This window comes from Lipotes vexillifer, unplaced genomic scaffold (genome assembly GCF_000442215.2).
Source record: "Lipotes vexillifer unplaced genomic scaffold, Lipotes_vexillifer_v1.1 scaffold178, whole genome shotgun sequence".
In the NCBI taxonomy this organism is placed as follows: Eukaryota; Metazoa; Chordata; class Mammalia; order Artiodactyla; family Lipotidae; genus Lipotes; species Lipotes vexillifer.
Window position 1 is genome coordinate 1471422 of NW_006775603.1, and position 26730 is coordinate 1498151.

Sequence of the window (26730 nt, forward strand, 5' to 3'; positions counted from 1 at the left end):
CCACCACCCTACTACTTTCCCCCCCTTGGTGTCCATACATTTGTTCTCTACATCCTGTGTCTCTTTTCTACCCTGCAAACTGGTTCAACTGTACCATTTTTCTAGGTTGCACATATACGCATTAATATACGATATTTGTTTTTCGCTTTCTGACTTACTTCACTCTGTATGACAGTCTATAGATCCATCCACGTCTCAACAAATGACCAAATTTCGTTCTTTTTTATGGCTGAGTAATATTCCATATATACATATATACCACATCTTCTTTATCCATTCAACTGTCAATGGGCATTTAGGTTGCCTCCATGACCTGGCTATTGTAAATAGTGCTGCAATGAACATTGGGGTGCATGTGTCTTTTTGAATTATGGTTTTTTCTGGGTATATGCACATTAGTGGGATTGCTGGATCATATGGTAATTCTATTTATAGTTTTTTAAGGAAACTCCATACTGTTCTCCATAGATGCTGTATCAATTTACATTCCCACCAACGGTGCAAGAGGGTTCCCTTTTCTCCACACCCTCTCCAGCATTTGTTGTTTGTAGATTTTCTGATGAGGCCCATTCTAACTGGTGTGAGGTGATACCTCATTGTAGTTTTGTTTGATTTGCATTTCTCTAATAATTAGTGATGCTGAGCAGCCTTTCATGTGCCTCTTGGCCATCTGTATGTCTTCTTTGGAGAAATGTCTATTTAGGTCTTCTGCCCATTTTTGGATTGGGTGGTTTTTTTTTTTAATATTGAGCTGCATGAGCTGTTTATATATTTTGGAGATTAATCCTTTGTCCGTTGATTCATTTGCAAATATTTTCTCCCTTTCTGAAGGTTGTCTTTGTCTTGCTTATGGTTTCCTTTGCTGTGCAAAAGCTTTTAAGTTTCATTAGGTCCCATTTGTTTATTTTTGTTTTTATTTCCACTACTCTAGGAGGTGGATCAAAAAGATCTTGCTGCGATTTATGTCAAAGACTGTTCTTACTATGTTTTCCTCTAAGAGTTTTACAGTGCCTGGTCTTACATTTAGGTCTCTAATCCATTTTGAGTTTATTTTTGTGTATGGTGTTAGGGAGTGTTCTAATTTCATTGATTTACATGTAGCTGTCCAGTTTTCCCAGCACCACTTATTGAAGAGACTATCTTTTATTGATTGTATATCCTTGCCTCCTTTGTCATAGATTATTTGACTATAGATGCATGGGTTTATCTCTGGGCTTTCAATCTTCTTCCATTGATATATGTTTCTGTTTTTGTGCCACTACCATATTTTCTTGATTACTGTAGCTTTGTAGTATAGTCCAAGGTCACAGAGTCTTATTCCTCCAGCTCCGTTTTTTTCCCTCAAGACTGCTTTGGCTATTCGGGGTCTTTTCTGTCTCCATACCAATTTTAAGTTGTTTTTTTTTTTTTCTAGTTCTGTAAAACATGCCATTGGTAATTTAATAGGAATTGCATTGAATTTGTAGATTGCTTTGGGTAGTATAGTCATTTTCACAATATTGATTCTTCCAATCCAAGAACATGGTATATCTCTCCATCTGTTGATATCATCTTTAATTTCTTTCATCAGTGTCTTATAGTTTTCTGCATAAAGTCTTTTGTATCCCTAGGTAGGTTTACTCCTAGGTATTTTATTCTTTTTGTTGCAATGGTAAATGGGAGTGTTTCCGTAATTTCTCTTTCAGATTTTTCATTATTAATATATAGGCATTCAAGAGACTTCTGTGCATTAATTTTGTACCCTGCAACTTTACCAAATTCATTGATTAGCTCTAGTAGTTTTCTGCTGGCATCTTTAGGATTCTCTATGTATAGTATCATGTCATCTGCAAACAGTGACAGTTTTACTTCTTCTTTTCCAATTTGTATTCCTTTTATTTCTTTTTCTTCTCTGATTGCCGTGGCTAGGACTTCCAAAACTATGTTGAATAAGAGTGGCGAGAGTGGACATCCCTGTCTTGTTCCTGATCTTAGAGGAAATGCTTTCAGTTTTTCTCCATTGAGAATGAATTTTGCTGTGGTTTGTCATATATGGCTTTTATTATGTTGAGGTAGGTTCCCTCTATGCCCACTTTCTGGAGAGTTTTTATTATAAATGGGTGTTGAATTTTGTCAAAAGCTTTTTCTGCATCGATTGAGATGATCATATGGTTTTTATTCTTCAATTTGTTAATATGGTGTATTACCTTGATTGATTTTCATATATTGAAGAATCCTTGCATCCCTGGGATAAATCCCACTTGATCATGTTGTATGATTCTTTTAATGTGTTGTTGGATTCTCTTTGCTAGTATTTTGTTGAGGATTTTTGCATCTATATTCATCAGTGATATTGGTCTGTAATTTTCTTTTTTTGTAGTATCTAAGTCTGGTTTTGGTATTAGGGTGATGGTGGCCTGATAGAATGAGTTTGGGAGTGTTCCTTCCTCCTCAATTTTTTGGAAGCGTTTGAGAAGGGTGGGTGATAGCTCTTCTCTAAATGTTTGTTAGAATGCACCTGTGAAGCCATCTGATCCTGGACTTCTGTTTGTTGGGAGATTTTTATTCACAGTTTCAATGTCTTTACTTGTGATTAGTCTGTTCATATTTTCTGTTTCTTCCTGGTTCAGTCTTGGAAGGTTATACCTTTCTAAGAATTTGTCCATTTCTTCCAGGTTGTCCATTTTATTGGCATAGAGTTGCTTGTAGTAGTCTGTTAGGAGGCTTTGTATTTCTGCGTGTCTGCTGTAACTTCTCCTTTTTCATTTCTAATGTTATTGATTTGAGTCTTCTCCTTCTTTTTCCTGATGAGTCTGGCTAATGGTTTATCAATTTTGTTTATCTTCTCAAAGAGCCAGCTTTTAGTTTTATTGATCTTTGCTATTGTTTTCATTGTTTCTATTTCATTTATTTCTGCTCTGATCTTTATGATTTCTTTCCTTCCACTAACTTTGGGTTTTGTTTGTTCTTCTTTCTGTAGTTTCTTTAGGTGTAAGGTTAGATTGTTTATTTGAGATTTTTCTTGTTTTTTGAGGTACGCTTGTATAGCTATAAACTTCCCTCTTAGAACTGCTTTTGCTGCATCCCATAGATTTTGGATCGTCGTGTTTTCATTGTCATTTCTCTCTAGGTATTTTTTGATTTCCTCTTTGATTTGTTTAGTGATCTCTTGGTTATTCAGTAACGTATTGTTTAGCCTCCATGTGTTTGAGGTTTTTATGCTTTTTTCCCTGTAATTGATTTGTAATCTCATAGTGTTGTGGTCAGAAAAGATGCTTGATATGATTTCAGTTTTTTTTAATTTGCTGAGGCTTGATTAGTGACCCAAGATGTGATCTGTCCTGGAGAATGTTCCGTGTGCACTTGAGAAGAAAGTGTAATCTGTAGTTTTTGGATGGAATGTCCTATAAATATAAATTAATTCTATCTGGTCTATTGTGTCATTTAAAGCTTCTGTTTCCTTATTTATTTTCATTTTGGATTATCTGTCCATTGGTGTAAATGAGGTGTTAAAGTCCCCCATTATGATTGTGTTACTGTTGATTTCCTCTTTTATAGCTGTTAGCAGCGCCTTATGTATTGGGGTGCTCCTATGTTGGGTGCATATATATTTATAATCATTATATCTTCTTCTTGGATTGATCCCTTGATCATTATGTAGTGTCCTTCCTTCTCTCTTGTAACATTCTTTATTTTAAAGTCTATTTTATCTGATATGAGTATTGCTACTCCAGCTTTCTTTTGATTTCCATTTGCATGGAATACCTTTCCATCCCCTCACTTTCAACCTGTATGTGTCCCTATGTCTGAAATGAGTCTCTTGTAGACAGCATATATATGGGTCTTATTTTTGTATACATTCAGCAACCCTGTGTCTTTTGTTTGGAGCGTTTAATCCATTCACGTTTAAGGTAATTATCAATATGTATGTTCCTATGACCATTTTCTTAATTGTTTTGGGTTTGTTTTGGTAGGTCCTTTTCTTCTCTTGTGTTTCCCACTGTAGAGCTGGCTTGGTGGTGCTGAATTCTCTTAGCTTTTGCTTGTCTGTAAAGCTTTTGATTTCTCCATCAAATCTGAATGAAATCCTTGCTGGGTAGAGTAATCTTGGTTGTAGGTTCTTCCTTTTCATCACTTTAAGTATATCATGCCACTCCCTTCTGGTTTGTAGAGTTTCTGCTGAGAAATCAGTTATTAACCTTATAGGAGTTCCCTTGTATGTTATTTGTCATTTTTCCCTTGCTGCTTTCAATAATTTTCTTTGTCTTTAATTTTTGCCAATTTGATTACTGTGTGTCTCGGCATGTTTCTCCTTGGGTTTATCCTGTATGGGACTCTCTGTGCTTCCTAGACTTGGGTGGCTATTTCCTTTCCCATGTTAGGGAAGTTTTTGACTATAATCTCTTCAAATATTTTCTCTGGTCCTTTCTCTCTCTCTTCTCCTTCTGGGACCCCTATAATGTGAATGTTGGTGCGTTTAATATTGTCCCAGAGGTCTCTTAGGCTGTCTTCACTTCTTTTCCTTCTTTTTCCTTTATTCTGTTCTGCAGCAGTGAATTTCACCATTCTGTCTTCCAGGTCCCTTATCCGTTCTTCTGCCTCAGTTATTCTGCTATTGATTCTTTCTAGTGTAGTTTTCATTTCAGTTATTGTATTGTTCATGTCTGTTTGCTTGTTCTTTAATTCTTCTAGGTCTTTGTATAGCATTTCTTGCATCTTCTCAGTCTTTGCCTCCATTCTTTTTCCGAGGTCCTGGATCATGTTCACTGTCATTATTCTGAATTCTTTTTCTGGAAGGTTGCCTATCTCCACTTCATTTAGTTGTTTTTCTGAGGTTTTATCTTGTTCCTTCATCTGGTGTATAGCCCTCTGCCTTTTCATCTCGTGTGTCTTTCTGTTAATGTGGCTTTTGTTCCAGAAGCTTCAGGATTGTCATTCTTCTTGCTTCTGCTGTCTCTAGACTCATTATATATTGAAAATATTCCTTGTGATGCCTGCTTTAAAAGAGCATAGATGTGTAGATCTTTATGGATCTATACATATTAGGTAAGCTGTTCAATTGTTTATAAAGTGTGAAACTAGTTAAATAAGAGGGCCATTTTAATTTTTGTTAACTTTTTCAATTTATTGCTTTGTTTAATTTAAATAGATTATAAAGTTCCCAATTTAAGTCAAAATACAAAAAATTCAATATTCATAATATCAGATTAATAGAAAATTATATTTTCACTAATACATAAAATATACTTGACAGATCAAAACTGAATTCCGACAAGGCTCATAACAAGAAAATGTATAGCAATCCTTAAAAACAGGATTGTTTTCTTACTTTTGTATGTTAGCACAATCAGTTATATTATAGGAGATGCCATGCCTTGATTAATGGCATTATTGATCATGAATAAATGAAAGTGTCCTTTTCTAGAACTTAATTTGGGTTCCCTTTTAAGAAAGTCTAACAGACAAAATTCCAAATAATATACTGATACTTAGAAGTCTGTTGGTATGAATCTTCAGCCGAAAACTGAGTATGGTATGGCTTAAGCTAGAAAATACAGTTATACTCAGCTTAACAGTTATGTGAACATTGTGAATTCAGGGCACATTTTGAACACCATTTGTATTTCAGAACTTAAAACTGAGCTGAGAATAAGAACTTACAGCTAGAAGGGAATTAAAAATCATCTAATTTTTAGTCTTCAGTACATTAGATTTTAAAAATTGAGACCTAAAGTCACATAAACAGCTAAAATCAGATCTATTTATTGGAATCAAATTTCCTAATTATAAGTCTAGTGTGTTTATACCATAAAAAATAGATTCACCTGACACAGTGCCATACATATATATATAAAGTTAAATAGTAAATATATATTATATAAAATTTTGCATATGTACATATTATACATTAGCAATATACATACTAGCATATATAATATTATATTAGCCTTTATAATCAAGGAAAATGTTACATTATAGGATGATAAGCCTCAAAATTAGAAACAGGAAAAGAAGTTCTGATTTTTACTTTTTGTTCGATTTCGAGATGTAATTTATATTCAACACACACATATCTATGTGAAGATGTATATATATTTTTATGTGTATTTATATAGAAGTATATGTAGTGAATAATATAATTATGTATATACTTATATATACTTTTTCATCCCTTGGATGATAATCATAGTTCATCATCATGGACAGAGATAGCGCAACGAGATAGGAATACATAGATTGGAAGCAGAAAACTTAAATTTAAATTTTCCCTTTTACCTACTAGATGGCTGTCTTTGGAAAATTGGTTAATATCCCTGAATCTGTTTTGTTTTCCTTTCTGTAAAGTGAGGATAATGAAACCATATTTGCTGGTTGTAGAAAAGGTTAGAAATAATGCATACGATGTGGTCAGCAGCGTCATTTCGTGTTGTTCTATTTGTACTGTGACCCACATCAGCACAGTGAGGCCAGTGGACTCTTTGTTTATGTTTCAATGTCATATATCTAATGTACTCACAGCATTTAAATCTGAAACATATATTTCTGATTACTTGGGTACCTGATATCTAGAAGTGGAATTATTGTTTTAGTATACATGAAATGATCCTTGGGAATTGAATAGCTAGTTATGATTTCATGTCTATAAGTCTTTATTCTTCTTGGCTAATTGTGATCTGAATTTTTATCAACAATAGATAAAAAGATAGACTTTGCAATCAGAAAGACTTGGTTTAAAGTCCTGAATTAGCTACTTCACAGCTCTCTGGGCATTTTATTTACATCTCCTCATTTCTGTAGAAACAAATAAATAAATAATACTTTCCTGAAAAAGTTATTATGAGGGTTAAATGAACTAGCTAGCACATTTAAAAAGCTTATCAGAATGCTTGCTATAGAACACTCAATAAACGTTAACTACTGTATTATTATAGTCGTTATCATTATTACTAATTCAGTGACAGTTTTCATCTTTCTTAAGAAATCAAACCTACTGCTTTAGTATGTTAGCTTATTTTCTCTTAGTGGAGGGGGAATGGTTAGAGAAGTTTGAAGGACTAGAGGGGCAGCAATAAAATTGATAAATCTATGTGAAACTGATGCTTGATGCAGAAGACAAGTGCATTTCAGAGGTACCTGATGCACAGCGAGATAGGAACACATAGAAAAAACAAGAAATAAACTTAATTTTGCACAATTTAAAAGTATTAAAGTTATGAGTAATGGGATAGATAACAGTGCTTTTAGAAAAAGACGTATAACCAGCGATCTGTTGGTATTAACATGGGGAGACAATGAATGGAATCGCTTATTTTAAGAGTTATCACATTTCAATTAGTTAGGATCCTTTCGAAGTCTGATCTACCCATTATTTTATAGCTTATTTTGTTCTTATGCTATAAAATAAGCATATATTATTGGTTGGTCTATTTCTATAATTCTATACAAGACTACAAACTTATAAATGACATTGTTAAGATAATTCACCAAAAGAACTGATTAATAGCTATAATAGAACAAAAATTAAAGAGACAATTTAGGAAAAGAAAAGGAAGGGCTAATTCATGTTCCTGGATAACATACTTTTTAAAAAGAATTTTCATTTATTTTCGGCTGTGTTGCTTCTTCATTGCTGCATGGAGGCTTTCGCTAGTTGTGGTGATCAGGGGCTACTCTTCATTGTGGTGTGTGGGCTTCTCATTGCGGTGGCTTCTCTTGTTACAGAGCACAGGCTCTAGGCATGCGGGCTTCAGTAGTTGCAGCACACAGGCTCAGTAGTTGTGGCACGCGGGCCCTAGAGCACGCGGGCTTCAGTAGTGTGGCACGTGGGCTCAGTAGTTGTGGTGCATGGGTTCAGTAGTTGTGGTGCACAGGCTTAGTTGCTCATGGCATGTGGGATCTTCCTGGACCAAGATTAAACCCATGTCCCCTGCATTGGCAGGCAGATCCGTAACCACTGCGCCACCAGGGAAGTCCTGGATAACATACTTTTAAAACTAATTCATTTTAATAGCAAAGTCATAAAGTCTAACCTAAAAATGAACAAAGATAATAATAAATAGATGCAAATAAATTTACTGAAGGAAAACAAGATATCTCATGGTAAATCAACATCCTTGACATTAATCAAGATTGATGTCATTAAATAAAACAGTTATAGGTTCCTGCTCTATTTATCCTTTATCTTGCTATCATTTATCTATCCATCTATCTATCATTTATCTACTGTCAAAGAACAGGATGATTGCACTCTGGTCCTAAGTCATTATGAAAATTTTATTCTTATTTAACACAATACAGATAATGAAATAATAATGAAATAATGAATTGATCAATATGAGCATATTTGAACTATGAAAAAAATAAAAGACCTGAATGGTAAAACATTATGCAGTTCTAATTTCATTCCTATATAATTTTGGTTATCAACATTGTAATAGAACTTAAAAAACAATATACTTTAAAAGCCTATTTTTTAATAAATGAAAAATAGTGTCATATTCTTTTACTCATTTGCAAAAGGCTATAGTTCTAATATATCTCTCCCCTGATACTTATAGTTGGAGTGGAGTGAGGCATCAGTTGATTTCGAGTTTTATTCTGCTCTGTTCCAAGGCTTTTTCAAAATGTCCCCTTAGAGACATTCCTTCTGTATTTCCTAATTCTGACTTAAGGCCATTCCCTGAAAAAAAAATGCAGGGAGAGGTGGGATAACTTTGACTTCTGAATACTGTCTAAAGACAAAGAGTCTATCACTAGAGTCTTCAGTGGACTTATCCTTTCTTTGCTTGCTGAACTGGATTTGAGTGTTATCTATGTTCAGAGGAATGATTTTGAGGAGAGTCTCCAAAAGATCTTGTTCCACAGCACAGATTTTCTAAATCTCTTTCTTTTTTTCTTTTTCTATGCAACTTGGGATGTTTTATATCACCCTCAAGATCTTTTCTATTTGTTATTTTCATTGTTCTATTTTCTGAGATAGTATTTATTAACCTATGCACCAACTGATATGGTGGACCCAGGAGTAGTTGATTGATTATATGTTCTTAGAACTATTTTAAATTTCTCCCAGAATATCTTTCTCTTCTGTCTAGGCTTTGAAAAGTCTTAAATATTTACTGTGAGCTCATACTGAGACGAGGGTATAAAATTAAGTCCCTTAAAACAGGGACTTGCTCTATTCTCAGGGAGATTTAGCTTTAGAAGGTAATTTAGCTTTGAGGATTTTCTTCTGACTAGAGAAAAAGAGTAGTAGGTCAGAAGAGAAAACAGCAAGAGGTAACTAAAGAGCATGGCAGTTAGTTAAGTTCAAATTATGATATGAAGGTTCTAAAAGAGACAGTTTAAAGGATTTTACCTTAGTCAAGGAATCCTTTAAGAAGGTAATTTTGGAATCTGAGTTTCTTTTAGAGACCTCCTCAAACCAAGAAAAATCCACACAATTGAATATTTGGGATTCTGTTCCCTTTTTGCTTTAAGGCCCTTTTCATATGAGCAATTTTATCCATATTGAAAATTCCCCAAATTTTCCTATATTATCATCTTAATCAGCTTGAACTGCCATAACAAACTGCTCCAGATTGGGTGGTTTAAATACCAAAAAATTTTTTTCCTCATAGTTCTGAAGGCTAGAATTCCAAAATCAAGGTCCCAGCATATTCAGTTTCTGGTGAGAGCTTTAATTTCTGGCTTGTAGATGACGGCCTTCTCATAGTTTCTATATATTATGGAGAGAAAAAGGGAGCAAGCTCTCTGGTGTTTCTTCCTTTGAGGGCACTAATCCCATCATGAGGGCCCCATCCTCTGGATTGCATCTAAACTTAATTATCTCCCAAAGGCACCATCTTTAAATACCATCACATCAGGGGTTTGGGCTTCAATATATAAATTTGCGGGGGGGGGCACAATTTGGTCCATGGCAATTGTCTGTGTTGAAATTATTTCATTTAGAAAGATAGCACCTGAATTAGACATTGTGAAAACTGATTTAAGAGACAAACATGTGAGAGGTTAGTATTGTTTGGTCCAGGTGCTTTTGTGCCTTGTGTCTGTACCATGGAACAAAATAGTTGGCTGTGTCTAATTTCTGATGGGTGAGTGAGTGGAGATGAGATATATCTGGAACTAAACTGTCATGGGCAAAGCAAGACAAGGCTGAGGATAGTTCTCATGTTTCTGTGGTAGGTGCTGCAAAGCAAAGTCTATCTTATATAGCTGTTGATTAAACAAGGTATTTTATTTGTTAGTTCTTTGGGCTGGCTCTAGTGTCGCTCTTGTTGAACTTATGTCTATCCTCTTTCCTATGTATTAACTTCTATATACCCACCAAAGAAAAAGATGAGAACAGTCAGAAAGATCAGCAATATTTTTAGTAACAAGACAAATTTCCACCAAGTTTGAATTTTTAAGTCTGATCAGAAAATCAGAAGATCCTAAAAGCCCAGATCAATCTCTGACATAATTTAGTACTATGGCCAGAGAGAGCATTCTTCATGCTTTAATAATGTCTAACTGCCATTTGTTCTTTTCCAACATGACAAAGAGAGGAGAAGATAAGTGAGGGTGAAGCTAGCGTGTAGCCATTTGAAACACTGACCCTAGGCTACCTCTATAAGAATTTTACAAAGCTGGCATTTGTCTCATAGCTATTTTAGTTTTTTGCCAACTTGTCAAAAAAGTCACATCTTTCAAATTCCTTTAACATCTTTATCATCCATTATTTAATAGGACACTAATCTTGGCTTGTGTTTGCTAATATTTGTACTTCCCACAGTAAATGACAAAGGTGCCAATACTGTGATGACATATTCTATGATGGCAGATTGGATTAGTATCATTAATGACACTTTTCTGATACTAATATACCCATGTTTTATTTTATGTTGTTGCAAATATAGCATTGATAATCTGAGAATAAGTAAATTTAGTATATATATAAATGAATTTGAATATTAAAAACTCCTATTTTATATACAAATAAATTATTCATGGATCTGTACAAATTATTTCTCATGTCAAAGGAGGATTGGAGTATTAAGCAGTCATACTAAAGAACTTGTCAAAGACTGGTGCTTTCTCTGGGCAGAGGTCAGTAGCCTTTCAGAAACAGTGTTCCAGTGAATGTTTAATGAAAGTTTGTGATTGAAGTAATAATCTAAAGGTCTCATGGACCAGTAATCTTCAGTTCACACTGGAATATAAATTGAATTATGCTATGTCTTATTTAAATGCATATAATTTCAGGACACTGCAGTAATATAAAGTATATATATGATTTCCATCCATCCAGGAAGGTTAATGGGGCTTGAGGAAAGGGAGTGTTGTAGCAAAGAAAATTCCTCAGAATTAAGAGATTTGTTGGAAGAGTTAGATGCTTTCAGGTAATTAATCTTTTAGGGAGATACCTAGAGGAAATTAAGAGAGGTTTGATATCGCTGTTGTGGTTCCCTCTTCCTCCTTTATAAACTGCATGGTACTCTTATGGGAATATTGGCCTGTTACAGTTATTTGTTATATTTGGTTGAATGCACGGAATGTTGCTGTATTTCTTCACTTATTTGGTTATATGTTTCTAGAGCGTTTTCTTTTACTCATTGGATTAGCAGTATATATTTTTCAAGATTAGCTCCTGTGGAAATTTACCCTTTGTTTATGAATTTAGAACTTTGGTCCCACAGGATGAAATACCAACCACTTGGCTTGATATCTGTGGCTCAGCATAAGGCAGCTCCAGTGTATTGATAGTTTTGACCTATGCAGTTACACTTCCCGATTTTCACCAGCTCAACCATAGATTGTAGCTATGCTAATTTCCTCAAAGGCCATCCTTATTCTGGCTTCTATATTTTTACCAAAATTGGACTGTCTACCTCCTTTTCATCTAACCAGATCATACTCAAATTAGTTGATGATGTCACTTTCTCTTCTAAATAGAAATTTAGGTAAAGAATGAACAGATTTCTAAATATTAGGTAATTACTTCATATGAAGCAGAATAGAAGGCAGCAAAAGGAAGATGAGTTTTTTTGGCAATTCAAAATCTGTTTTAATGATAGTAAGGGGTGAGCAGCCCCAAACCATTAGCTGCAATATATTTCACTTCTCTGTGTTATTTAAATCATGTATTCAAACTGTATACCTTACACACTTCTTTCTGATTTGTAATTCATATGTAAAATTCTGAAGAGTGGGTTTATTTTAGGAGATAATTGAATAATTTATATAACTTCTTAAGAGTGAGGATGAACAGTATGCAGATTATATTGCTCCTCATACTTTTGCAAAGTGAAACCCATTAAATAACAGTCAGTACTGCAGAACTAAAGACTAATCAGTTATGTCTCATAACCTGGGAGAGATTCTTCGTATATCTAATATAATTGCTTCAACAAAGATTAATAATTCATTTGATGTTTTTTCTTTTATTCTGGTCAGCCAAAATAGTATTGCCAAAGAGGAGCAGAGAAGGGAGAGGGAGGGGGGGCCGAAGAGAGGCGGAGACGAAAGTGGAGATGGGGCAGAGAGCGGAAAAGGGAGGAGGAGAGAGGGAGATTTGGCATCTGATCGCATTGACTGTTAGGTTTGCAGTAGAAAGATACATATAAGGAATAAATAGAAAGATTCAGTTGTTAGAAAAAGTTTTATTTATTCAATAACTACTCATTAGTTGATATTCAATCTAGTTCAAAAATTAGAGGCTGGGGCTTCCCTGCTGGCGCAGCGGTTGAGAGTCCGCCTGCCGATGCAGGGGACGCGGGTTCGTGCCCCGGTCCGGGAAGATCCCACGTGCCGTGGAACGGCTGAGCCCGTGAGCCATGGCCGCTGAGCCTGCGCGTCCGGAGCCTGTGCTCCGCAACGGGAGAGGCCACAACAGTGAGAGGCCCGCGTACCACAAAACAAAAAAGAAAAAAAAAAAAAAAGAGGCCAGAAGATGTGAGAGAAAATTTACTGAGATCTTTCTGAGAAAAAAAAAAAAAGAAAAATTACCTAAAATAGTTTCTCTTACTACAACCTGACTAGTCCAACCACTACCTTTCTGATGGTGTTGAAATCAAATAGCAATAATTCCCTCAAGGGCTAGGGATTTTTTTTTTTTTCTGTTTTGTTCATTATTATAACTTCAGAGCCTAGAATTTGGCTGGGCCAAATATGGGCTTAAGTATTGTTTGAATAAATTGTCTTGTTTATTCAAGTAAAGTACCGGGGATAAACATATAAAGTACTAGCTACTCAGTAACTCTTTTAATTTGTATTAGATTATAAATTCCATGCTGATTAAAAGCTAAAACTTGCTTTGCTGCCTTGATTCATATTGTATTGTGTGCGATAATCATCAGTGTTAGAAACAAGGAAATAAACACCTAGCTAACAAAGTTCCCAAGACGGAACAACTTTGATTGGGCTGATAGGAGAAGAAATATGAAGTGATTGTAAGCACTGACACACAGGACAATTAGAATTTTTTTGTGTAATGGCAACACCTATAGGAAAATTATATTCAACATAGTTTTATTCACATATAGTTAAGTAGAATATTTCCTTTTCCATAAGTTTTAAAATATTTCCTTTAAAAGATTATAGTTTAATTTATTAGTGGTTCTATTCTTGCTTCCTTGACAAATCCCTGTAGAATATGTTTAACTATGTATAATGTTGACATACTTAACTAGAAAGAATGGTAGTAAAATGCATTTTGGTTTAACTTTCTGTCCTCTGAGGAAATTAACTGTTGCATATGTGGAATACTTTTTAAATGCTTTTATATTCTACTATATCAAGCACCTTTTTTCCCCCTCCCTTAAAAACATTTTCTTCTGTGTTCTAGAGCCTAGGATATCAGATTACAGAAATTTTAAGTTAAGCATTATTTAATTGATATATGCCTTGTCATTCACATTTTCCCAGAATGGATAACAACTACGATTTCATCTTATGCCTGGAAAATTCACAAAGAATTATTTAGACTGGTAGAGCAGATACTTATTTGTCTGTACTTGCGATAGTGAAATTGCTCCAAAGTTAGCTCCAAGGCTCTTTCGAAGTTTGAAATGAGAGACATAACTGGGAAATTCAGCACATTTACCAGACTTTTTTTTTCTCTAAGTGAATTGGATATATATGTAAATATATATATTGCTGTTAATATTTTTTGTTTCCATAGCATTGAGTCATAGACAAGTGCTGAATTCAAATTTTAACTATCAGTTAGTCCCTTGTAATTTTCACTTATAAATTTTAAGCACACTAACATGTGGACAAGTTTTTGTGGCACTTATGTCAAGAATATTTTCCGTATCACTGAGGTAACACTTTTAATGAAAACCTGTCCAGGGGCATGAAAATCTATTTTTCATTAGTTATATAAGTGCTCTTTATGAATGTATTGTTTATTGCTGTGTAACAAATTTTCCTAAATCTTAATGGCTTAAAACACCAAACATCATTCATATTTCATGATTTTGGGGGGTCAGGAATTCAGACAGGGTGCAGCAGGAAGATTTTTCCTCTGCTGTGTGACGTTCAAGGCCTCAACCAAAATAAATGCCCTTTCACTCACATTCAGTGATCAGTGATGCCTGTCGACTGTGGGCCAGAACATCCATGTGGACTTAGATTCCTTTCAACATGGCATCTGGGTCCCAGCTGCCAGTGTCCCAAGAGAGAGCCAGACAGAAGGCACAGTGCCGTCTGTGACCTAGCCTTGAAAGTCACAGGGCATCACTTCCACCATATTCCTTTAGTCAAAGCAGTCACAAAGGTTCAAAGGGAAGGAACTGAAACCCCACCACTCGAGTAGAATGTCACAAGCTAGCAGGATGGGATATATATTAATGTGGCCATCTTTAGAAAAGACATTCTGCTATAATGTGTTTTAACAGTCCTGCAAAGTTGAACATGGAAAGTTTAATGAACAATGTAACTTCTACTTGAATTAATCAGAAGCAGTAAACCACAGATAATGATGTCATTGTATATTACATGTGGAATCTGTGACATTGATGACAGACTTCGTAGACCTCTAGTGCTACTATTGTCCCTGTATATAGCCTTCTGTGGAAGCCTGGAGAATACATAATCTAGGGTTTTATACTCTAAATGATGGCAGTACAGATGAAGGAATGCTGATAATTTTTTTAATACCTAAGTTATCAGAAAGCAGTAATAGTTGTTTATGACTTTATTCTTTCCAGTACTCTCTGTATTATGTGTGTATAAATGTATATATGTGTATAAAATGTATATGTATGTAATGTGTGTAGTATATAAAATATTTATATATGTAATATATATGCATATGTGTTCATACACACAAACTCTGTACAGTATATTTTTAAATAAACTATCTAGATCACATTTGGAAGAAGGCAGCCAGAATGACAAAGTAATAACTTCTCAAAATTAGAATTGTTGAAGCATCAGCTGAATGGCCTGAATGGACATGTCAGAGAATTTGGAATGGAAGAGGATAGTAGTAGGAGCAATATAGATCCAGTCATTAGGTGAGATTTCAGACTGAATATCCTTTTATTTATTTATGGTTTATTTAATTATTAATATTAGTACAAGTAATTCTCGAGTCCTATTCCTAAAATGGCCATTGTATTAGTTTAGTAGTGCTGCCATAACCGAGCACCACAGACTGGGTGGCTTAACAGAAATTTATTTTCTCACAGTTCTTGAAGCTAGAATTTTGGGTTTGAGGTGTCTATAGGTTTGATTTTTTTCTGAAGCCTCTCTCGTTGGCTTTTAGATGGCTGTCTTCTCTATCTGTCTACAATTGATCATCCCTCTGTGTGTGCCTGAGTCCTAATCTCTTCTTATAAGGACACAAATCATATTGGATTAGGGCCCACCCTGGTGACTTCATTTTAACTTAATTACATCTTTAAAGATCCTTTCTCCAAATACAGTTAGTTACATTCTGAGGTACTGGGGATTAGGACCTGCACTAGGAATTTGTGGGGTGGGACACTGTTTAGCCTATAACATCCATGAGATGATATTTTTCTGTTTATTGAAATAAAATTACACTATACATACATTTCTTACTCTGCAGTCAATAGAGAAGAGGGAGTCAGCAGGAGTTTATAAATGCTTGTTCATGATCAACATTCAAGAAAGTCACTGGCTATTTCCACTTGCATTTGGTGTGTCAAGGATGCATTTTTGCCTACCCCAAACATATTAGTGCTTGAGTCGTAATAATAAAATAGGTAGCCTTACAAACTGAATTCACAATTTTACATTGTTCTGTTTTTGTCTATTGCTCATGAGGTTTCCATTTTATTCCAAAAAATATTTGCACAATGTAAAGATTTGTGAAAATAGCTATTCAAAAGCTGAGGCAAGAAATAAATTGAGATTAGATTGGTTAAAAACATGAAATTTCAAGGAACAAAATTTTACAGTAAATCTGATAACTGTCCAAATGTGTTACAAGATGAATGGTTACTATTGTACACCACAACAAAAGTACCAGAATTTACTGGATAATGTGAGATAAACCAAACTAAATTTAATGTTGCTTTTTACATTTTATAGTTTTGTCCAAGTTTTCCAGGATATAGTTATTTTCATGTCTATTTCTATAAATACATTTTCTGTAATCAGTTTTTACTTCAGGATATTAACAGTTTCTATGCAATTCTTTCAGATCTTTAAACATATCCCAAGATGATATTATCCTTATACAATATGGCTGTACAAGATAATTTTAAAAATTTTAATTATTATTTAAGTTACCTCTAAATTAATTTGAAAGTCTTTTCCTCTGGCTTTTCCCAATTCTTTTTTCTCATCGATCCATGCTTTCACTATATTTTCCTTCTGGTAGTATACCGAGAATTGTGTTTCATTTAAATAAAGGAGCAAGTAAATATAAACTGTGATTATGTGTTTGAAATAGAGGTTAAAAATTTCTGAATACTCTGCAGCCTTTATTTTTTCCCTCCTTTCCATGGCACTGCTGCTTCCAGTGACTGGAAGTCCTCACCATTTCTCACTTCGTTTATTTCAGTAGCATTGTCAGTGGTCTCACCCTATCTTGTTCCTGTACTTAGATATTGCCCAGGGTATTTATTTATTTATTTATTTATTTATTTTTATTTTTTAATTTTTTTGGCGGTAGGCGGGCCTCTCACTGTTGTGGCCTCTTCCATTGTGGAGCACAGGCTCCGGATGGGCAGGCTCAGCGGCCATGGCTCACGGGCCCAGCCGCTCCGCGGCACGTGGGATCTTCCCAGACCAGGGCACGAACCCGTGTCCCTTGCATCAGCAGGCGGACTCCCAACCACTGCGCCACCAGGGAAGCCCTGCCCAGACTATTTAAAGCTGATCATGTTGAAATGATTGGTAGCACATCTTCATTAACTTTAGAATCAGATATTAATAATATTTTAGAGATGCTTATAAGGTCCTTAAGGTATTGGCAATAATCTACATCTCTGTTCAGCCACTTCTTGCTGTCATCTGTGTGGCCCCTGCCACATTGAATTATTTGAATTTTTCAAGATATATAACATTTTCTCATATCTCATTGCTTTTTAGCACTTTTCTCTGTGCTTGGCTAGCATCTTTTCTTTTCCCTAATGCCTCACTTCATTTTTCTTTATCTCTCATTCACTGGACAAATATTTATTGAGGGCTTCTTTGTATTATATGTCCATAATATATAAGCTATATATAAGTAAGAACTAAGTAACAAGGAGTGAACAAGATAGCAGCAATACTACTATAACAATCCTGCTGATTACTTTACCTGGCTGGCTTCTATGTTAGCACTTCCTATATGGTATTATTTTCCGACTACACTACATTACACTTTGGCAAATACTTTGTCTTGTATCTTTATCAGTTCAGTACCTATTACAATGCATAGACACGGTATAGCTCAGTGAATGCCACTAATGTAATGAATATGTGGACCTGCTTTTGCGGAACGTGTGTTTATTCATAGTCATGATACAATGACTTGCATTTTATCTGCTTATTTTCAATTTCTCTTTCAATTCTGGACTATTATTATTTCATCAGAAGAGCCTTTTATAAGCGCTGTGTTAAGGACGTTAATTCAAAGAAAATATTTAGAGGTTCACCAAAAATTGAATGTAATACCAAAATGCCTTTGTTGACTGGTGTATTTCTCAACCAGAGAAACAGAACCGGTAGACTGGCTTATGTGATTGTGGGGACTGGCTGGGCAAAAGCAAAACCTGGGGCTTCCGGGCTTCCCTGGTGGCACAGTTGTTGAGAGTCCGCCTGCCGATGCAGGGGACACGGGTTCATGCCCCGGTCTGGGAAGATCCCACATGCCGCGGAGCGGCTGGGCCCGTGAGCCATGGATGCTGAGCCTGCACATCCGGAGCCTGTGCTCCGCAATGGGAGAGGCCACCTCAGTGAGAGGCCCGCGTACAGCAAAAAAACAAAAAACAAAAAACAAAAAGCAAAACCTGGAGAGCACACCATCAGGAAGGGCAGGTTGGAATTTTTGACATGGGCAGAATTTTAAACTTCATCAAGAAGCCTCAATTGTTCTTAAGGCTTTTCAACTGCCCTTTGAATAAGGCCTACCCAGATTATCTACCATAGTCTCCCTTACTTAAATTCAACTGTAATGGACTGTAATCATATCTACAAAACATCTTCACAGCAGATCTAGAGTAGTGTTTGAATAACTGGAGTCTGATGTATCAAAAAAATCAAAAGTCATCAGTTATAAGTAATAATATATGGTAACATTTTAAAACTTCTTTACCATTTCTCTAGCATTATCCTCAGCACTTCAAAGGCATTAATTCATTTCATCCTCAGAACAACCTAAGAAGATATTATTATTCATTATTTTACTGTTAAGGAAAAACTACAGAGAGGTAAATTTGATTTGAGAATCTATTCCATTAGAAGATATGTATTCCACAAAAGCATGTATTTTTGTCATTTAATTTCATTCATGTATCTCAAGACCCTGTAATGTGCTGGGCAAGAAAAATCAACAGCAACTGATTACAAATAATTTTGAAAAAATAAATTTTTCTAAATTATATGTCTTTCTTTATCATAGATAAATGTATCTAATGATGGGTTTCACTTTGACACTTGACACTCATTCTCCAGTGGAGCAGTAGTAAAACAATTGTTGTCGGTCATTTTTTAGGGCAGAGTTTGGAGCCTAGAGCATTTGTATGTTGAGTCAAAATTATGTTCTGAGGCAAATTGCCTAATGATTATACAGTTTTCTTAGGATAAAGAATTCAGATGTAAGAATATTATTGAATAGAAACATGATTGAAAATGGTCAACTATTAACTTTACTCTATTTCAGAACACTTGATGAATTTTATTTAAACGAGAATCAACATGAAGTATGGTCAGTATCATGGGGACTAGAGGCAAATTGATTGAATTCTGGTTTTGCTCCTCCCTAGCTGTGTGATCCTGAACAGTGTACAAATGGGGATAATAATAGTACTTACTGTGTAAAATTTTTCTGAGGGGTAAAGACAATACTCGAAGCATAAATTCACAGTTAATACACAGAACTAAGCCTACCACATAATGTTCTTTTTTTTTCATTTTTTAAAAATTTATTTTATTTATTTATTTTTGGCTCTGTTGGGTCTTTGTTGCTGTGCGAGGGCTTTCTCTAGTTGAGGTGAGTAGGGGCTGCTCTTCGTTGCGGTGCACAGGCTTCTCATTGCAGTGGCTTCTTTTGTTGCGGAGCATGGGCTCTAGGCGTGCGGGCTTCCGTAGTTGTGGCACGTGGGCTCAGTAGTTGTGGCTCGTGGGCTCTAGAGCGCAGGCTCAGTAGTTGTGATGCATGGGCTTAGTTGCTCTGCGGCATGTGGGATCTTCCCAGACCAGGGCTCGAACCCGTGTCCCCTTCATTGACAGATTCTTAACCACTGCGCCACCAGGGAAGTCCCACATAATGTTCTTTAAGCATTCGTTAAACAAATGTTAGCCTTTCGGTGAGTTAAGCTTTACTGGTGGGTTGTTATGTGGTAAATACATGAATCCTGGATATTTGGAAAAAAATAGAAAAGTGAACACTTCCAAGTCATAAAGGAAATTCTTTTCTGTTAAGCTTACAATTTGCTCATTGATAGTAAACTATTCTGATGAGTTAGAGTCGGGACTTCAAATGTATAATACTTATAAATTATACTTATAAGTTAACTGTGCTCTAGGAACCTTCAGTAATTTGAATGTTTTAATTTTGCATGAAAGAGAAACATGCCTCTCCTAATAAATCTTTGGCATTTTTGTGAACATTTATTAAAATATATTGCTTTTTGGTGCTTTAAAATTGATTTTATAAATTAAAAGACCAAATGAAGATAGAAGTTCAGTAATTAAATGAAATAGTTTTGATATATAAAACTGGAGAGAAAGAGCAACTTAAAATTTCAATGTTCAGGTTTTGCATCTCAGCTTATTATGAGTGTGAAAGAAACATTTTGTAATAATGGAGAGTCCTTTCATGTAATAGCATATTCTTTGTGGTATAATAAAAAGTTACATGGCAAAGTCAGACTACTCAGTGTTAAACCTAGAAATGATTTCTACTCTGTCCCAGGCTTTACAGATTTTGGACTTAGGGATCCAGTTGGTTTGATCATTTTTAGTGTTCATATACTCTACCTAGAAATAAGTGAGAGCAGTGCTTAGAACAAAAACTTAGGATAAGTAATTCTTGTGACTCTCAAGCATTTTCCTTCATTTTAAAACCCTACTTGTATAATCTCAGAGTCAATTGTCAGTTTATCATGTTGGAGTCATTCTTTTCATAGTAACTTATGGTTGCTGACAACTGACTTCCTCTGGATGTAGTCCTAGCCGTTCTACATGCAACCATCTCAGAATGCCCCGATTAGTGACCCCAATCTTGGCAAAAAGGCTCTATCTGTCTAGAAAGAAATGGGGAGTTTAATTTTTCAGTCAGCTGTTCTCTGACATTCCTGGTATTAGAAGCCTGTGATGGAATTGTCTGAACTTCATGAAGTACGTTTACAACAATAGTTCTTTTCACAGAAGAGCAAATTTAGCATATAAATTTGTAGGTTAGTGCCTCAAATTATTATTTGCATCTTTGGTTGGAAGCAACAGTGGAAAATGCATTGATTTCTTTCAACTCATGGACGCTGGAAACCTACTTGAATATGCAGTGCCTTGACACTGGCTCATGCTTTTTAAGTTACATTATGAAATAATTATCTGCTGTTCCTTTTTAAAATTTAGAAGTTAATAAAGTTTTCATACATTTTTAAAGCTAACTTTATAAGTACAATTAAATAATGTGAGTAATTAAAAGTTGGGAGTTCCTGTTTGTTTCATTTTCTGCTTTCTCCTAAAGCCAATTTTTCCCATCATAAGAGTTAAATCTTATGAATGGTGAACCGTTTATACTTGATGTAATTTGGAAAGTACAGAAATCATCCTTGCCTCAAGCCAGGGTTCCTACAATTTTGACAGTCCCTAAGCATGCCACCATGATTCAATCCCAAATCAAAAGCCCCTGGTGGTAGGGTAATAGATGGATTTGAGGGGAATCTATGAAATAAGTATTGTCCTTTTAATAGTTTGAGAATGATCAGCTAGTCTAGTCATTTACAATGTCTTCTGAAAAAGTGGTCTTTTGTGGGGGGAGAAGGAGGAGGAAGGAGAAAATATTCAGAAAATGAGATTAAATTTAATCTGGCTAAATTAGAAAAATAGTTTTCCTGAAGGAGTTTCAAGAAGTTATACTGTTTTGAGGCCAAAATCAGTATTTCACGCATCTGTTCATCTACTCTGTTCTCATGACTATTTTAGCGCGTTTTATTGTTCCTGTTTATAAAAGTAAGAAAAGGTCACTATAGGAAATTTGGAAAACAGTAAAGACTGTAAAGAAGAAAATGAAATCACCTGCTGTTGAATAACCCAAACTTTAACTCCTGTAGTACTTTTTATATGTTTACCTTTAAAATGGTATAGTATATAAGCAATTTTTCTCAATTATGAGAAAAATTGGTCTTATTTCATAAAGTTCAACATAATTAGCAAACCATATTAACTTAACTTACTCCAATACTTTTTGTGAGAATTTGTCTACTTAATCCTACAAATGTGAAAAACCATGAGCAATACTATTCCATAAAAATTGTGTATTGTTTTCTTCTTGTATCTCTAACATGTTTAAAAATGTACTCATTGGGGCTTCCCTGGTGGCGCAGTGGTTGAGAATCTGCCTGCCAATGCAGGGGACACGGGTTCGAGCCCTGGTCTGGGAAGATCCCGCATGCCGCGGAGCAACTAGGCCCGTGAGCCACAACTACTGAGCCTGCACGTTTGGAGCCTGTGCTCCACAACGAGAGGCCACGACAGTGAGAGGCCCACGCACCGCGATGTAGAGTGGCCCCCGCTCGCCACAACTAGAGAAAGCCCTCGCACAGAAACGAAGACCCAACACAGCCAAAATAAATAAATAAATTCATTAAAAAAAAAAAATGTACTCATTGCCTTATTAGCGAAATTGTAAGGTAGAGACTTATGTTGGCTAACAATTATGATTCGCATTTTACTTTCATTGATCTTATAGTGTAATTTCCTTTCAGAGTCTAGCAATAATTCAGTATTTGTATCAGAAATATTTAAATTTCTCCCTGCTTAAATAGAAATTTGTAAGGCGTTTTATCAGGGAGATTAAATAAATATCATTTTGATATATAGACTGTCTCCTTTCTCACTGACATCCATATCCTTTTGTAAAATGCTCTAGGGCAACAAAAGTTTATGATCTTTTCCTAAAAAGCAAATGTTTAAAATCCACTGACTTTGGAGACCTTTTTCAAACTTGAAATTTCCTTTTAATCTGAATCATAAAGGTTTCTTTTAATGGCAAATACAGTGTTTTCCCCTTTAGTTAGTAATATTCCTATGATTCTTCAAAAGTAATCTATGCATTCATGGCATGGTAAAATATGATAATAATATTCAACAACTCCTATGATAACCAGATTACTCTACAGAGTAGTTCACATCATGGCCACTGTGATATAAGGTTATAATTTACTTTTTAAATGTGGACCATGGTTTGGAAGAACAACTTTTGATATATCAGAATATAGTGATCACATGAATACCCATTACTCTTTTGACCCTCAGGAATCCTTTCTCTTCTCAGTGCCATATTGCTCAGGTTTCTTTTATTTCTTTTTTTCTTTCTGCCTCAGAAAGGACAGCCTAGGCATATTCTTTGTTTTGAAAAATCTGTACTTCCCTTTTATTATACCATTCACTTCTTTTGAAGTTATAAATTCTCTATTACTTATTTGCCTAACTTACATTTATCACACTAATTCTTGTATTTTGTGATAAATGCAATTTAAAGATATTAAAACTTGAGTGTGATTCAATTTCAGATTAATATAAAAACTCAGTCATTTACATGGAGCTCCCAACCATCCACCTTTAGACAGGTCCATTAATTGTCACTTTCATCATGTAAAAATTAAAGGGGCTTATTTTCTTATTGACTTAGTCATTGATTTTTTTTAACTGCAGTACCTTTGAATTCAATGTCAATTGTTTCAACCTCTGCATCATAAAAATTAACTATTAATACTCATATTACCTTAAGTAAACAAATGATCCCTATTTTTGAAAAAAATATATTGTTTACTTAGAGCATTTTCCCTGTTCATTCTCTCTTTTCCTTTAAAAAAAAAAAGACTTAGCTCTATTTTCCCTCATAGAGATCTAGGTAAATGTTTTCATCTGGTCAGAAGTTTTTTGCCCTAATATTTGAGAAATGTCTCTAGAAGAAATTAAAACTTCATTAAGACTTGGGGCAAGGGAGGACATTTCTTTCTTGTCCACAGGAGAATCTTACCATTAAGCATATTTCTTGGAACATACCAGTTAGTTCACTCAATATTTATTGAATAAGTGAATGCTGTCCCTGAGAAATGAATCAGTAATTCTTATTCTTGGTCTGTTTCATCATTAGCAGTGTTTAAGGCAACAGTGGAAATTTAAAATATAATAGAGTTTTCTTCTCCCAGCTATGAAGGATTTGTTTGTTTTAGACTCAAAGCTCATGCCAAGAATAAGTAGAGAAAATTAAATTAAAAAAAAATCTGTTTGATGGCATTGGAGAGATGATGAGGAACCCACTGCTCCACCTCTTTGACACATACTGTGCAGTAATCTTTGCCTCTTGAGTGCCACAACAAGATTGTTTTAAATTCAGCTCTGCTTTTAGTGGTCATCCTTTTTGTCTGAGACTCTCATGCTAAGCAGATTAATAATTCAGCAGATACTTTTAGGGGAAAATGGAAGAACGTTGGGATCATTTCTTACACCTCTTTCTCTTTGAGATCATGGGCCCACACTTCTTGGTGACTTGCATGGTCCTGTTGTATTTTTTGTACTGTCTTTCACTAATGTGTGCTGTCATCTTGAGTATTTGCCTCTTTCTACATTGTTGTCCCAGTCATGGTTCTTGAAATGAGTACTTAGATCAGTGATTATTTGCCGTTCATTTATAATCAATTCAAATATCACTTCCAGTACTATCAGTTTTTATTTCTTTGCTGCACTTTCATTTCTTTTGGCAAATTCCTTCATTAGATTATCCATTTTATTAAAATGTCACGTGGGTTTAACACTGGGAGAGAAGGAGGCAATGCAGCTATACACTTTGATGTCTTTGCTAAAACTGAGTAACAGATGCATAGTGACCAATCCTTGACAGACTTTGAAAGAAGCAATGTGTGTGTCACTGGACATGATGAACATCTCTTATTTGTGTAGTGATTTGTGGAGATTAACTGTGTGTAATTAGTGCACTTCTTATTCTTCAATGAAAAGCTTTTTTTAAATGAAGGATTATAAAGTGTGGGCAACACCTTTTCCACTGTGTGGCTTAAAAAAAAGAAAACAAAAGGTGCCTAAGGTCATACAGTTAGTGAGTGGAAAGACAGAATAGAAAATGATAATTAAAGATAATATAATGGCAATTAATGTTTTAGTTGAATTATCTTTCATTTGACTGAAAATAAAGAAGAGAAAAAGAGAGAACAGTCAAGAAATAATTGTGACATTTACAATGATTATTTCTAATAAAACAGTTTGCCGGGAGGATTCATACCACTCTGTGGTCTCATGTGCTGCTGTAGTTCTCACTCCTATGGACCCAACAATAGAGATGAAGAAAAGAGAAGAACTAAAATTTCCTGAGCCTTCGAAACAGTAAGTTGTTCATTTGATTTTTCAGAGTTTTGTAAAACTTACTAGTTAGATAACTGATCAAAATTTGATCACTCAAAAATTGTGCTTTATAATGAATGTATTAGTATTAGTATATTGAGAGAACAGAAATAAATTTTGCACATTTAAAAAAATCAACTTATCCTAATAATGCCTCAGTGAATAACTTCTGTCTTCTGACATAGTGTGTTTGAACTATATGCCTTTCACGTTTCATGTTGTTACCTCATCTCAGTGATGTGAGTAAGAAGACTGAAGCACTTCATTTCTTTAACACTGTGATTATGGATGTACTGTTCTTGGATTCCTTATTTTATAGTTGTAGCCTTTAATGGTCTAAAATATGATCACTTTTAAATATAAATTTCTCAGCCTTAAGTTGGTTTGTACTTTATAAGGAATGAAAGTTATTTTTATCTTTATACTATTTAATGTTTCCATATTTTTTTCCATTTAAACAGATCAAGCTTCATTTAAATTTAAATTTGATCTTATATTGAATAAATAATAGATTTTTTTCTTATAATGGCCAAATAATTAAATTCATAATAGCAAATGTAAGGTACATGGACTTAAAATATCAAATAAGCTAGGATTATTTCTAGTTATGTATTAAGTAAATTAAAAGGGAAAACCTACTGATGATTGTCCAGTCAAAATAGTGTCATGTTTGCTTTAAGGTCTTGGGTAGGAGACTAGGAGATGTATGGTGCTGCCAAGGATTGCTGGTTTCAGTAGGAGTTACTTTGTAGTACCTACTATTTTCCCCCATTAGATTAACTGTATCATACTTGTTTCTTGATGTCTTTCTACTGGATAAGCTGCTAAGACTGAGTTTCCTGGAACATGATAGTGTCTGATACTCTTTGTGAAAATCAGTTAGAAAATCCCTTAATGTTACATTCGGTAATGTCAAAGTCAAATAGAGCAATGTGTATATTTGATGGCATGGAGATAGTCTTAATATTCTCATCATAGAAGAAAGAAATACTAACCAATTCAGAAAGTAATGATTGTAATTCAGTTTTAATATAAGCTAAAAGTGAAAACAATTCAACTACTCTTAATGTAGTCTAATTTTTTGGTTCCAAAAGCCTTTTTTGTCTACTAGGAAGAAAATTACTTCTCATATGTGCCAGTTGAATTATATTAGAAAACTCAAATGCATTTTTTGCAATGTATGTATGTTTATATTTGTAAATTGGATCTTAAATTCTCTTAATTATCTTTCAGTGACTGTATTCAAAACTGGCAAATAGTATTATTTGTTTACATAAAATGTCTATTTTCTAGTCTTAGATACTTCATAAATATTCATTCTTCTTTATTCTGAGGTATAGATTGAAGTAGACAGCATTTGTTAACTGGCTGTTCTTTTCCTTCCTGTTACCGTACATTCACTCTGATACTCCTCTGTATTCTCTGAAGCTACTTTCTCATTTAAACACTCTCCCTCAATAGGATCATTCGTTCATTTCTATAGGTTTTGTTACTGTTTTTGTTTTT

General features: G+C 34.7%; 1 protein-coding gene across 2 annotated transcripts in view; it reads left to right on the plus strand.

Moving 5' to 3' along the window:
- The window catches only part of CCSER1 (coiled-coil serine rich protein 1), a 739559-nt gene that overhangs the window by 299841 nt on the left and 412988 nt on the right, over window positions 1-26730 (plus strand). For both annotated transcript variants that reach the window (XM_007450018.1, XM_007450017.1), the window contains one exon: window positions 25086-25206. In XM_007450018.1, coding sequence (XP_007450080.1) covers window positions 25086-25206 — 121 coding nt within the window. The remainder of the gene's footprint in view (window positions 1-25085; window positions 25207-26730) is intronic.